General features: G+C 43.2%; 1 protein-coding gene across 5 annotated transcripts in view; it reads left to right on the forward strand.

Annotated features, from left to right (window-relative positions):
* Positions 1-13,377, forward strand: part of ZNF266 (zinc finger protein 266) — a 63,482-nt gene that overhangs the window by 10,219 nt on the left and 39,886 nt on the right. For 2 of the 5 annotated variants that reach the window (XM_032251891.1, XM_032251890.1), the window contains 6 exons: positions 6,174-6,327; positions 7,108-7,190; positions 7,796-7,922; positions 8,513-8,593; positions 10,137-10,219; positions 11,153-13,278. In XM_032251891.1, the coding sequence (XP_032107782.1) occupies positions 6,303-6,327; positions 7,108-7,190; positions 7,796-7,922; positions 8,513-8,593; positions 10,137-10,219; positions 11,153-12,598 (1,845 nt within the window). In that variant the 5' untranslated portion in view covers positions 6,174-6,302 and the 3' untranslated portion in view covers positions 12,599-13,278. Of the gene's footprint in view, positions 1-6,173; positions 6,328-7,106; positions 7,191-7,752; positions 7,923-8,512; positions 8,594-10,136; positions 10,220-11,152; positions 13,279-13,377 lie in introns of those variants that run through there. The other 3 variants (XM_032251892.1, XM_032251894.1, XM_032251893.1) reach the window with 3 other exon arrangements.

The following is a 13,377-nucleotide window of genomic DNA, read 5'->3' on the forward strand; positions in this document are numbered from 1 at the left end:
GACTGGCATATTTCACTCTTTGGTTCCTTACCATCCATATGCATTATTCTAAACACATAGGAATGTAATAATTAAACAAGTCTATATTCCTACCTAAGAAGATATGAGGGAAGAAGTCCTCACCCAGCCCCAAACTGAGAAGATGCACAGTTCCAGTAGTCCTTTGTATTCCCACCACTGGCATATCAATTACTCCACAAATGTAGTCACATTCTAACTATTCTGTTTCCTAAAGAGAAAACTATAAATTTAACCTCTAATAATGTGTATGTAAAATAAAAGTGAGAAGAAGAAGTAAGTGGTTCATTTAAATAAACACATGGATATAAACAGACACATATATATAATAAGCACAGAGAAAACGTGCAAAACTACATTTCTTGTTTCTGTCATTGGTCTTGAGGTTGTAGTGGGTATCCATGGTTTACTTCTTCAGTGACTAATTCCGTATTTTCCCTGCCGTTCACTTGAACCTCAGCTGCTCTGGGTTTTGTACCAGGGAGGAATGTTCCAAATCTTCATTCGCCCGGAGTCCAAGCCCTCTGTTGTCCTGCCTTTGTCCAGTTGTGGTTTCCCGTTAACCTTTTCTATGTAGTATAGAAGTACTTGGAGGTTCTGCCTTCGTCACTTCATCCTCCTTGCCTCAACTGTCTAGCAGTACCGCACAGCTTTCCTTTGATAATTGAGATTAGCCACTCCACCCAGAGAGTAACATTTCTTTTTCTTTTGTTCTTTTTTTTTTTTTTTTTTTTTTTTTTTGCCTGTTGGTTTACTGGTACATGAAGCCCAAAATGGCTAAGCGGCAATCTCCTGTTCCAATGTATTAGAACCATAACTGTGCCCCGTGGGGGAAGCATTTTCCATTAGGGACTAAGAAGATCTCTGGACCAGCAGGGCTCTAAGTTTTTGGGAATGGAAGCAAACTTTTGTCAGTGGAGCTAACTTCACCTTCATCCATCAATTCTTTTTTTTGTTTTATTTTGTATTTTATTTTGTTTTATTTTGAGACAGAGTCTTGCTCTGTTGCCCAGACTGGAGTGCAGTGGCACGATTTCGGCTTGCTGCTACCTCTTCCTTCCCAGTTCAAGCCATTTTCCTGCCTCAGCCTCCCAAGTAGCTGGGATTATAGGTATGTGTCACCACACCCAGCTAATTTTTTGTGTTTTAGTAGAGATGGGGTTTCACCATGTTGGCCAGGCTGGTCACGAACTCCTGACCTCAAATTATCCTCCCACCTTGGCCTCCCAAGTGTTGGGATTACAGGCATGAGCCATCACGCCCAGCCCACCCGTCAATTCTTGGACCCATATATTCTGGCTGTGGGGAGACAGTACCATGGAAAGCTTTCTGACTCAAAGCGTATACCTTGATCTATGAGACAGAATTCTTTTCTAAGAGTTGTCTCCCATTTGGCCCTATAACTGAGTTTTCAGTATGCAATTCCACTTTTCGTGTAGATCCGCTGCTTCTGAGCAATGTGGTGTGTGATGGGACCAGTCGATTGCAAGGACATGCTTCCATTGTTGCACTTCCTCTGCAGTGAAATGCCTTTCTTGTTTAGAAACTATATTGTGTGGAGGCCATGACTACTGATAAAGCATGTTGTTAATCCTTGGATGGTGGTGCCAGCAGAAGCCTAACTAGCAGACCCATACCAAAACGTGAGTGTTTTCTGGTGAGGATGTCTTTGACAATTTTGTGATAGAAGAGGACCCATTACAGCATGGCTGGCTGGTCTCCTCTAAGGAGTGGTGCCATATTGGATGCTCAGTGTTGATTTCTGCTTTCAGGAGATTAGGCCCAGCAGTAAAGTTAGCTGAGTCAGCCTTGGTAAAGGGAAGTTCTTATTGCTGAGCCCATGCATACCCTTTACCCTGCTGTCATGAACATTTTTTAATGGGCCCACTGAGCAAGCACTGAAGTAGCTAGGAAAAGTGACAGGTATCTTTAGAGTGCGTGATTTTGTCCACCTTACTTCTAGTGGATCACCTTTGGTAGGCGTTCACATGGGACACAATCCTTTCAGAGAGGTCTACCCATATACCCTTTCCCAGGTTTCCTTGTTACCACTCTGGTTCTTCCCACATTTTTGACCATCCAGCCAAGCCATAGGCAACTTTTGATGAATCTGTGTGTATGCATTCATCTTGTCAACTCTCACTCCAGATCCAGAAATAGGCCAATATACTGCCTTCAGTTTTGCCACTGGGAAGATTTTCCTTTAGTACTGCCTTTCAGGGTCAGCCTTTAGCGGGGCTGTAGTGCTTCTGCTCTGTACTTTTGGGTGGTACTAGAGCTAGTCATCGGACTCTGGGAGAGCTGGAAGCAGCCCTCTGGAATGCAGGCAACCCTGGCTATTGGGCTCATGAGCAGAGGAAGTTGGGGTGCCAGTAAGGGTACAAGCGAGAGCACTAAGTAGCCACATCAGGCGGCCGGGGAAACCAGTCTTTGGTATGCAGACAGGCCATGGGTGGTGAGTAAGCACATAGATGGAGACAGTATTCCTCTCACCCTTGCATTCTTTGAGTAGTTCAATACATTACAAAACTCAGTTGGATATTGTGTTATGAACTGTGACGGAGCTGTAATCTGGGTGTACTTTAACAGTGTTGAGAAGGATCTCAGTTGTCTGTCCAGCCATCACTGGGTGCCTTCAGGCTCCATGGCAGGTAAAGGGGAACACTGGCACCCAAAGATACCTAAGGCCGCCCATGAGATGCAGAGACTCCGCAAAGAAAAGCAGGTCCCAGCGTCACACAGCACCATCCAAGAACATTCCTAGAGACACGCAGAATTCCTTACGATAAAAGGTTTTGTTGCTTCAAAAATATGAAAGTTCAATGTGTGTATCTACCCAGTAATGTTGTTACAAGATGTATAAAGGAGTATCTATTACAGATACGCAAGAAGAAATAGACAAGTCTACAGCTGCAGTGGGAGATTTAGAGTTTTTTTTTTTTTTTTTTGAGATGGAGTCTTGCTCTGTCGCCAGGCTGGAGTGCAGTGGCACGATCTTGGCTCACTGCATCCACTAACTTCCAGGTTCAAATGATTCTCCTGCCTCAGCCTCCCGAGTAGCTGGGACTACAGGCGCGTGCCACTACACCCAGCTAATTTTTTGTATTTTTAGTAGAGACGGGGTGTGGGTAATCCCCCTTCTGGGCACTGAGGAAGGAGAGCTAAGCGGACCCCCGGCACAATTAGTGCCTGAAGAATATCTTAGTCTATAGTGTTGCTATTCAGTTATTTCCTTTTATATAATCCTTTATATATAATCTTAAATTAGTTTATAGGCAAAACAATTAGTGCTGGAAGAATATCTTATGACTCAATTATTTCTCTCTGTGTGTGTGTGTATATATATATATATATATATACACACACATATAGAATTATATCTTAATTTATAGTCGGAGGAATGTCTAGAGCAGACACGGTACAGAGCATGAAATAAGGGAAAAAACAGCTATACATAGATAATCATATCTTGTTTATAGTAGGAGGAATGTCTAGAGCATACACAGCGCAGAGCATGAATTAAGGGAAAAACAGTTAGACCAGGAGAAGAATCTATGGCCCAAGCAGTAGTGCCCCTGCCTGAAAGGACATGCACTACATGGCAGGCTGGCCCAGGTGGCTGCGTTGAGTATCGTAAAGATACCCGCTGTACAGCAGGCTTGGAGCAAGAGTCACTCCTCCTACAAAGGAGTTGTAGTACCTTGCGTCCAGTTCTTGTGGAAAGCTGGCCTCAGGTCGGCAAGCCCGCGAGCATCCAAGGGCTTAAAACCCCTCTGGTATAATCGTGCCTAGGTGGCTGTATACGCGGACAGCTCTGTTACTCCTGTACTGACTCAAAGCATCCTCCTATAGAAATCACTGGAAGCTGCCAGCAGGTGGCTGTATAACCTGTCAGCTCTATTGCTAGTGCTGACTCAGAGCATTCTCCTATAGAAACTCTTAGAAGTTGCCTGCCCTTAGATAAGAAATGTTGCTTACCGCACCCGTCTTACTGTGCACTGCCCATCTCCTTGCCTCAGTGACCTAATGGAGGTGGACCCTTTGCTTATCACACATGTGATTGTCTTGACCCTATTGCTATCCTTAAGATGACCTCACTCAAGACCCTCCCCGCTGTCTTGTACCTAATAAATACAGTCACGCCCAGACGCTCGGGGCCTCGCCTGTCTCTGCTTATAGGTGGTGTGGCGCCCTGAGCCCAGCTGCTCTTTTCTAGTCCTTTGGTGTCTTGTCTTCTTCTTTCTCGGATCTAGCACCTCAGCACAGCAATAGGGGACACCCCATGACTCTAGTAGGCCTGGACCCTACAACAGGGTTTCACCATGTTAACCAGGATGGTCTCGATCTCCTGACCTTGTGATCCACCTGCCTCAGCCTCCCAAAGTGCTGGGATTACAGGCGTGAGCCACCACGCCCAGTCTGAGATTTAGAATTTTTATCTCACGTTATTTAAATAGTAGAGAAAGATGAGGTTAGGATATATATTTGCGAGAGATGAGCACACTGCCTAGTTTACCTGTCCAGTATAGTGTCTAGTAAATGAAGGGAATCACAGAGTGCTTATCTGGCGTTGAGAGGGAAAGAATAGACTGGAAGGGGCAAGAAGGTTTTTGGGGGAGAGGAAACCCTTCTTCTTTAGGCTTTTGATTATGCAAGTGTATGTATACCAAATACTTAACATCTGCACTTTTACTTGTATATTAATTATATTTCAAGTTCAAAGTAACATAACTGGTTTAGATTTCACCAAATGAAACACATTTGTGGCCCTCTTCAGCCCAAGGATCCCCAGTTTGAGACCCATGGTAGTAGGTACAATCTAAACCAGGAGTCTAGACATGGGGTTTCTGTAACCCAGTGTGACTTCGGGGTTTCAGCCTTTTCATTCATAGAGTAGAGGCTTTGGTGTCCTTGTGGGGGTATATCTGCTTCATGGATAAGGAATTGTTCAGTTTTCAGTGATTTTCATCATTCAGATACCATTCTGTCAATTAGCCTTTGTGCTGTTGTTCTGTGTTTGATGTATTTTATCTTATTTTTTCTTGATATAGAACCTCACTCTGTTGCCAGGCTGGAGTGCAGTGGCGCGATCTCGGCTCACTGCAACCTCCGCCTCCTGGGTTCAAGCAATTCTCAGCCTCCTGAGTAGCTGGGACTACAGCTGCGTGCCACCACGCCTGGCTAATTTTTTTTTTTTTTTTTTTAAGTAGAGATGGGGTTTCATCATGTTGGCCAGGCTGGTCTCGATCTCTTGACCTCGTGATTTTGTTTGATTTATTAAAGATTGTGATTAATTTTTATTAAATTTTTATTTTAATTGTATAAATTTTATTAAATTAAAATATTCAGTTCTTCGATTATACTAGGTTTATATGGAGTGGCTGGTCAATAACACATGAGGCTAGTGACCGTGGTGTTGTACTATGCAGGTTTAGACCAACTCGGGTCATGTGGGAAAGTAACAGCAGCCACAGATTGGGTATTAGGAACAAAATTGTCCGCGTTCAAGTCCTGGTCCACAATTTCCAAACTGGATGATACTGGACCAAATCCAAGTGTTGTCTGAATGTAGGCTTTTTTTTCTTTTTTTTTTTTCTTTTTTTTTTTTTTTTTTTTTTTTGAGATAGTCTCACTGTCGCCGAGACTGGAGTGCAGTGGCGCGATCTCGGCTCACTGCAACCTCTGTCTCCCAGGTTCAAGTGATTCTCCTGCGTCAGCCTCCCCAAGTAGCTGGGATTATGCATGCACCACCATGCCTAGCTAATTTTTATATTTTCAGTAGAGACAGGGTTTCACCAGGTTGACCAGGCTGGTCTTGAACTCCTGACCTCAAGTGACACGCCCAGCTTCCCAAAGTGCTTCCCAAAGTGCTGGGTTTATAGCCATGAGCGACCTTGCCCAGCCTGGTTTTTTCTTTAACAAATAGGTTCATTGATATCTACTGTAAAGGGTGGTTGTGATAATTAAGCGAGTATATAAAGCTGCTAGTATGACTCCTGACACAAACTGTTCCTCAGTAGTGGAAGCTGGTGTTCCTAACATTCCTAGTGTACACCATTTTCAGTGGCTTTCACGTACATTCTCTGCAGACAGAGTGCTAATGATGTCTGATGACTGATAAGTAATGCTTGTTGATTAATGATTGATACAAACAGGACACCATTAACCCTGGATAAAGAGAATGGAGGTTAAGTCTGTTCGTGTAGATTCCTAAGCCGCTCTGGAGCGATCCTTGGAGTAAAGGAAGGGTGCTTTGAAGCACATTCAGCTGTCAGCCTTGCGGGATGGCAGCCACTGATTTGTCCTATGGTAAGTCCTGTTTCTGTTCATTTCCAGAGACCCCGCTTTAGGTGTCCCCCCACACAATATGGAGTCCAGTGGCCTGTACCTGATCATTCACACTGCAGGTTCATTTCTGAGGTGCTGACATGGGCTAGGGAATGCTTTGTTCTTTTTTTTTTTTTTTTTTCCTTTTTTTGAGACAGAGTCTTGCTCTGTTGCTCAGGCTGGATGCGATCTCAGCTCCCTGCAACCTCTGCCTCTAGGGTTCAAGTGATTCTCCTGCCTCAGCCTCCCAAGTAGCTGAGATTACAGGCGTGTGCCACCATATCCGGCTAATTTTTTGTATTTTTAGTAGAGATGGGGTTTCACCATGTTGGCCGGGCTGATCTCAAACTGCTAACTTCAAGTGATCTACGCATCTCAACCTCCCAAACCACTAGGATTACAGGCATTAGGCACTGTGCCCAGCTGGAAGGCTTTATTCTTAATCAGCCCCCTGCTGTGTGTGCTTTGGGAAGAGGTGCTTTGTATTTTCACGGCTCAGTTTCCTTATCTGTAAAATAAGACTGTTACCCTTTTCCCAGTGGGCAGCATGGCTGACCATCCTTTTTTTTTTTTTTTTTTTTTTTTTTGCCTTTAGGTGAGGTAAGACTGCCCTGGAATTTATAGCAGTAGTGTGTATGTGTGTTTTCTTGAGTGTGCAGGAGTATATGGGAATTTCAAAGTAGGATGGAATGACTTCTAGGTGTGTGAATGTGGGAATTATGGTCAGCTCTGGGTTCTCATGCCTTCTTTCTTTCCCATGAGGTCTTTACAGAGACCCAGTCTGCCTTCAAGAAAAGACAGAAGTAGAAAGGATGGTGGCTGATTGTCTGACAAATTGTTATCAGGTACGCAGGAAGTGTATCCTTCTCCAAAATACAATACTTGCATCACCAGGTAGACACATTTCCTTCTACACAGAATGATCTCCAGAGCTTCTTACAGCGAATAAAGTCTCCTTCAAGGACTGGGTCCCTAGTTGAATTCCCTGAAGGAGTGGAGCCTGTCATGTTGGTGAGGGTTTACCTTGAATGTCATCCCAGTATTTCAAGACTTATTAATTAGTCTTCTCTCATGATCCCAACTGCATATTTTTTATTTTGTTGAGTGTTCTGACACATAGTAAGGGACATGGAAGTATCCTTTGCTCAGAGAATTTATCCATTCATCAGTGTTTATCTAGCATCTGCTCAAAAGTGTGATGCAATAGAGGGAAATAAGATGACCTCCCAATCTGCTTGTGTTAGATAAGATCATGTGTAAGAAGTGCCATTAAAGCCATGTCACTGGAGGGGATCGGCAGTGGGTGGGTGTGGGTGGAGAAGACTTCCTGGGTCCAGTGAACTCTGGGGTGGGCAGTGTGAGCCCTCCGACTCTGTTGGTGTTGCATTTTGCACTGAACACTGGTAGACATGTTAGGTGGCTCAAGCCGGCATGTGTGTGATGCTTTAAGGATTCAGTGACCTTCGATGATCTGGCTGTGGACTTCACCCCAGAAGAATGGATGTTACTGGACCCAACTCAGAGAAACCTCTACAGAGATGTAATGCTAGAGAACTACAAGAATTTGGCCACAGTAGGTAAGACTGGTCTCATCCCTTGTAGCCTGCTGTGGGACAGATTATGTTATGCACTTACTGTGTTGCAGACCAGAGGTAGCAACTCTGAGCACAGTGGGAAATAACAGACATAGTCCCTGTCCTAATGGGCTTTCATCTGCTTGGTGGTTCTCAAAATGTGATGTGAGATCAAGAGCATCAGCAGCACTGTTCGAAATGTACGTTCTGTCTCCACCTTTGACATACTCAGTCAGAAACTGCACCACGGCCCTGTCATCTATGTTTTAACAAGCTCTCCTTATGAATCGGATGTGCTGTAATGTTGAAGAGTGAGAGGTATAGTTGTTTCCAATGAGAATGAAGATCTCTGTTTCACCTAATTTCCTATTTGGATAAAAGTCTTAGTGCTTTCTAAGTATGTACATCAGCCTGGATTTGGGCTTCAGGGATCAGAGATAACCAATCTTTTGGGGGCATGGACAGATGATATTTGCATTTTTAGCCCTTTTAAAATAATGTCACTGCTTCCATTGGAACTATAGTTATGAGTTATAGAAAGATTTATCATCTCTTGCCTGAGCCTCTTGTGATATATCTTTCTCTGTGCACAGGATGTCAGCTCTTGAAACCCAGTCTGATCTCTTGGTTGGAACAAGAAGAGTCTAGGACAGTGCAGAGAGGTGATTTCTACGGTGAGTGTTCACGAAGCACTGCCCTGGTCAGTAAGTTCAGTATGTGTATAAGTATAATGAGGAAACTCTTTAAGATGCACTTTATTTCACAATGTGGAGGCCATATATATATATATATATATTTATTTATTTTATATATATAATATATATATATTTATTATATATATATATAATATATATATATTATATATATATATATATATTATATATATATATAATATATATCTTTCTGAGGCATAGTTTCACTGTCACCCAGGCTGTAGTACAGTGGTGCGATATCGGCTCACTGCAACCTCAGCCTCCCGAGTTTAAGTGATTCTCCTGCCTCAGCCTTCCAAGTAGCTGGTACTACAGGTGTGTGCCACCATGCTTGGCTAACTTTTTGTATTATTAGTAGAGATGGGATTTCACCACATTGGTCAGGCTGGTCACAAACTCTTGACCTCAAGTGTTCCACCTGCCTTGGCTTCCAAAAGTGCTGGGATTACAGGCATGAGCCACCATGCCCAGCTAGGCCGTTTTTTCTCAGAAGTTAGGAAATCTTCAGCTTCTCATACTCTCTGTCTACTCATTCTTTCCTGTGATAGGATCCTTTGGTTTCTTCTTTTTTTTAAAAGTTCCTGTTTTGGGCCAGGTGTGGTGGCTCACACCTGTAATCTTAGCACTTTGGGATGTTGAGGCGGGCAGATCACTTGAAGTCATGAGTTTGAGACCAGCCTGGCCAAGATAGCAAAACCCCATCTCTACAAAAATACAAATATTAGCTGGGTGTAGTGGCACATTCCTGTAGTCCCAGCTCTTAGGGAGGCGGAAGCAGGAGAATTACTTGAACCCAGGGGCTAAAGGTTGCAGTGAGCCAAGATTGTGCCACTGAACTCCAGCCAAGGTGAGAGAGTAAGACTCTGTCTTGAAAAAAAAAAAAAAAAAGGCTGGGCATGGTGACTCACCAGTGGTTCACGTCTGTAATCCCTGAACTTTGGGAGGCCAAGGCAGAAGGATCACCTGAGGTCAGGAGTTTGAGACCAGCCTGGCCAACGTGCTGAAACCCCATCTCTACTGAAAATACAAAAATTAGCCAGGGATGGTGGCGGGCGCCTGTAATCCCAGCTACTCAGGAGGCTGAGGCAGAAGAATTGCTGGAACTTGGGAGGCAGAGGTTGCAGTGAACTGAGATTGTGCCAGTGCACTCCAACCTGATGACAAGAGTGAAACTCTGTCTCAAAAAAAAGAACAAGTTCCTTGTTTTGATGTGTGGTTACGTTCTTATTCTTCAACTTTCCTAACATGGTAATATTCTTTGTGTTCACCATCAGTTTATAATTTTCATAGAATCAATTTGTAGTAAACTATGTAAAATTTTGACCCTATATCCTTATTATTGCCAAATTTTTGATATAAAATCTTCAAATCTGTCTTTGTGTTTGTTTTTTGTTACCATGATTAATTTGAAAACAAATACAAATGATCCCTCTCATTTTCAGCTCCATCTGTCTACTATATATGTCTCTAAACCCTTACATTTCTTTTTCTCTTTTAACCTTAGAATGGAAAGTGCAACTTAAAACCAAAGAGTTGGCCCTTCAGCAGGATTTTTTGGGGGAGCCAACCTCTAGTGGGATTCAAATGGTAAGATGAACAAAGATATGTCTTAGTTTTCACATTTAAAGATGATTTGGAATTCCATTGTAGAAAATCAGAATGAAGCTGGGCATGGTGGCTCACACTTGTCATCCTACCACTTTGGGAGGCTGAAGTGGGAGGATCTCTTGAGGCCAGGAGATCGAGACCAGCCTGGTCAACATAGCAAGATCTTGGCTCTAAAAACTTAATTAATTTAATTACATTAAAAGAAAAAAGAAAATTAGCAGAACGAGAGCTTTTTGAGAAAAGTAGCATTCCCAAGAGGGATAATGACTCTGGAGAGAGACTTGGCATATAATGACTTGGGGATGCTTGAAACCTAGCTTGACACTTATTGTTGTTTTTTTCTTAGATGGAGTCTTGCTGTGTTGCCCAGGCTGGAGTGCTGATCTCGACTCACTGCAACCTCCACCTCCTAGGTTCAAGCAATTCTCTTGCCTCACCTTCCTGAGTAGCTGGGAGTACAGGCATGTGCCACCACACCCAGCTAATTTTTGTATTTTTACTAGAGACAGGGTTTCACCATGTTGACCAGGCTGGTCTCGAACTCTTGACTTGAGTCGATCCACCCGCCTTGGTCTCCCAAAGTGCTGGGATTACAGGTGTGAGCCACCATGTCTAGCCAACTTGACTCAGTGTTTTAGAGTTCCCCTCAAGTACAGATTTGTAACTAGACAGTGAGTTTTTAAAACAATTTCATAAAACTCTACAGACATTTGAGATTAGAGTAGATGGCACAGTCCAGCAGGAGCTTTTCATCATTCTCCTGGAGAGAAATCAAAAGGGCAGTACTTATGTCAGTGTAGTGAAAATGGTAAACATGAATATAATCATCACAGTGTTCTTCTCTTCAGATAAGTGGAATGTGTGAATGAGTCTGAACAGTCCATTAATCACCATTCATTCCTTTATCAACAGATGGGAAGCCACAATGGAGGGGAGCTCAATGATGTTAAGCAGTGTGGAGATGTCTCCAGCGAACACTTATGCCTTAACACACATGTGAGAACTCAAAATAGTGAGAGCGCATTTGAGTGTCATCAGTATGGAGTAGACTTCCTTACCCTACGCAAGAGAACCTCTTCCGGAGAGCACTGTTCTGTGTTTAATCAGTGTAGAAAAGCCTTCAACCTGACTCCAGATGTTGTTTACCAGGGAACATGCATAGGAGAGAAAGATTTTGATTGCAGTGACTCTGGGAAATCCTTCATTAATCAATCACAACTTCAGAGACATTTAAGAACTCACAATGGAGAAAGTCTCCATGAATGGAAGGAATGTGGGAGAGGCTTTATTCACTCCACAGACCTTGCTGTGCATATACAAACTCGCAGTTCAGAAAAACCCTACAAATGTAAGGAATGTGGAAAGGGCTTTAGATATTCTGCATACCTTAATATTCACATGGGAACCCACACTGGAGACATTCCCTATGAATGTAAGGAGTGTGGGAAAGCCTTCACTAGGTCTTGTCAGCTTACTCAGCACAGAAAAACTCACACTGGAGAGAAGCCTTATAAATGTAAGGATTGTGGGAAAGCCTTCACTGTTTCCTCATGCTTAAGTCAACATATGAAAATTCACATGGGCGAGAAGCCTTATGAATGCAAGGAATGTGGAACAGCCTTCACTAGATCTTCTCAACTTACTGAACATTTAAAAACTCACACTGCAGAGGACCCCTTTGAATGTAAGACATGTGGAAAATCCTTTAGAAATTCCTCATGCCTCAGTGATCACTTTCGAATTCACACTGGAATAAAACCCTATAAATGTAAGGACTGTGGGAAAGCCTTCACTCAGAACTCAGACCTTACCAAGCATGCACGAACTCACAGTGGAGAGAGGCCCTATGAATGCAAGGAATGTGGAAAGGCCTTTGCCAGATCCTCTCGCCTGAGTGAACATGTAAGAACTCACACTGGAGAGAAACCTTTTGAATGTGTCAAATGTGGGAAAGCCTTTGCTATTTCTTCAAATCTTAGTGGACATTTGAGAATTCACACTGGAGAGAAACCCTTTGAGTGCCTGGAATGTGGGAAGGCATTTACGCATTCCTCTAGTCTTAATAATCACATGCGGACCCACAGTACCCAAAAACCATACACGTGCATGGAATGTGGCAAAGCCTTTAAGTTTCCCACATGTGTGAATCTTCACATGCGAATCCACACTGGAGAAAAACCCTACGAATGTAAACAGTGTGGGAAATCCTTCAGTTACTCCAATTCGTTTCAGTTACATGAACGAACTCACACTGGGGAGAAACCCTATGAATGTAAGGAGTGTGGGAAAGCCTTCAGTTCTTCCAGTTCCTTTCGAAATCATGAAAGAAGGCATGGAGATGAGAAACTGTCAGGGTAAGGAATGTGGGGAAACCTAAAGTTGTCCCTGTTCTCACTGAATACATGAAAACTCACTGGGAGAAACCCTATGAATGTAAAAATGTGGAAGCAGCTTTGTATCTCGGGTCTTCATGAACGCATATGAATTCACAGTGGAGAAGACCCTGCATCAGTAGGGAATATGGAAACCACTTCACTGAATTCCCAAGCCTTACCAAACACATCAGAAATCTCACTGGAGAGAAACCCTATGAATGTAGAGAATCTGGGAATTCCTTTCTGAATCTCACAAACCTTAATGTGCATATGTGAACTCACATTGGAGAGAAACTCTGCAATTTAAATGGTATGGTCTGGATGACGCCCCACTCCACATTTTTAAGCCCTAAGTCCTGGTTCCTTACAATATAACTGTATTTGGGTATAAGGTTTTCAAACAGGTGAGTAACTTCAAATGAGGCTGTTAGGTTCGATCCCTAATCTAACATCATTGATGTCCCTATGAGAGAAAGTGAAGGAAGGATACACATGGAGAAGACTGTGAACCCACCAGAAGGTGGCCATCTGCAGGCCAAGGACAGACACCTGGAACGGATGCTTTCATTATGGCCTCCAGAGGAAACCAACCCTGTCTTCACCTTGATATCAGACTTGCAGACTCCACAACTGTGAGGCAATAAATTTCTCTTGGTGAAATCATTCAGTCTGTGTTCCTTTGTACAGCAACCCTAGGAAACTAATACTGTGAGGAACTTGAGAAAAGCTTTAGATCAAGCTTGTCCAACCCGCAGGTCAGGA

This window comes from Sapajus apella, unplaced genomic scaffold (genome assembly GCF_009761245.1).
Source record: "Sapajus apella isolate SASKATOON/1434 unplaced genomic scaffold, GSC_monkey_1.0 scaffold77, whole genome shotgun sequence".
Lineage (NCBI taxonomy): Eukaryota > Metazoa > Chordata > Mammalia > Primates > Cebidae > Sapajus > Sapajus apella.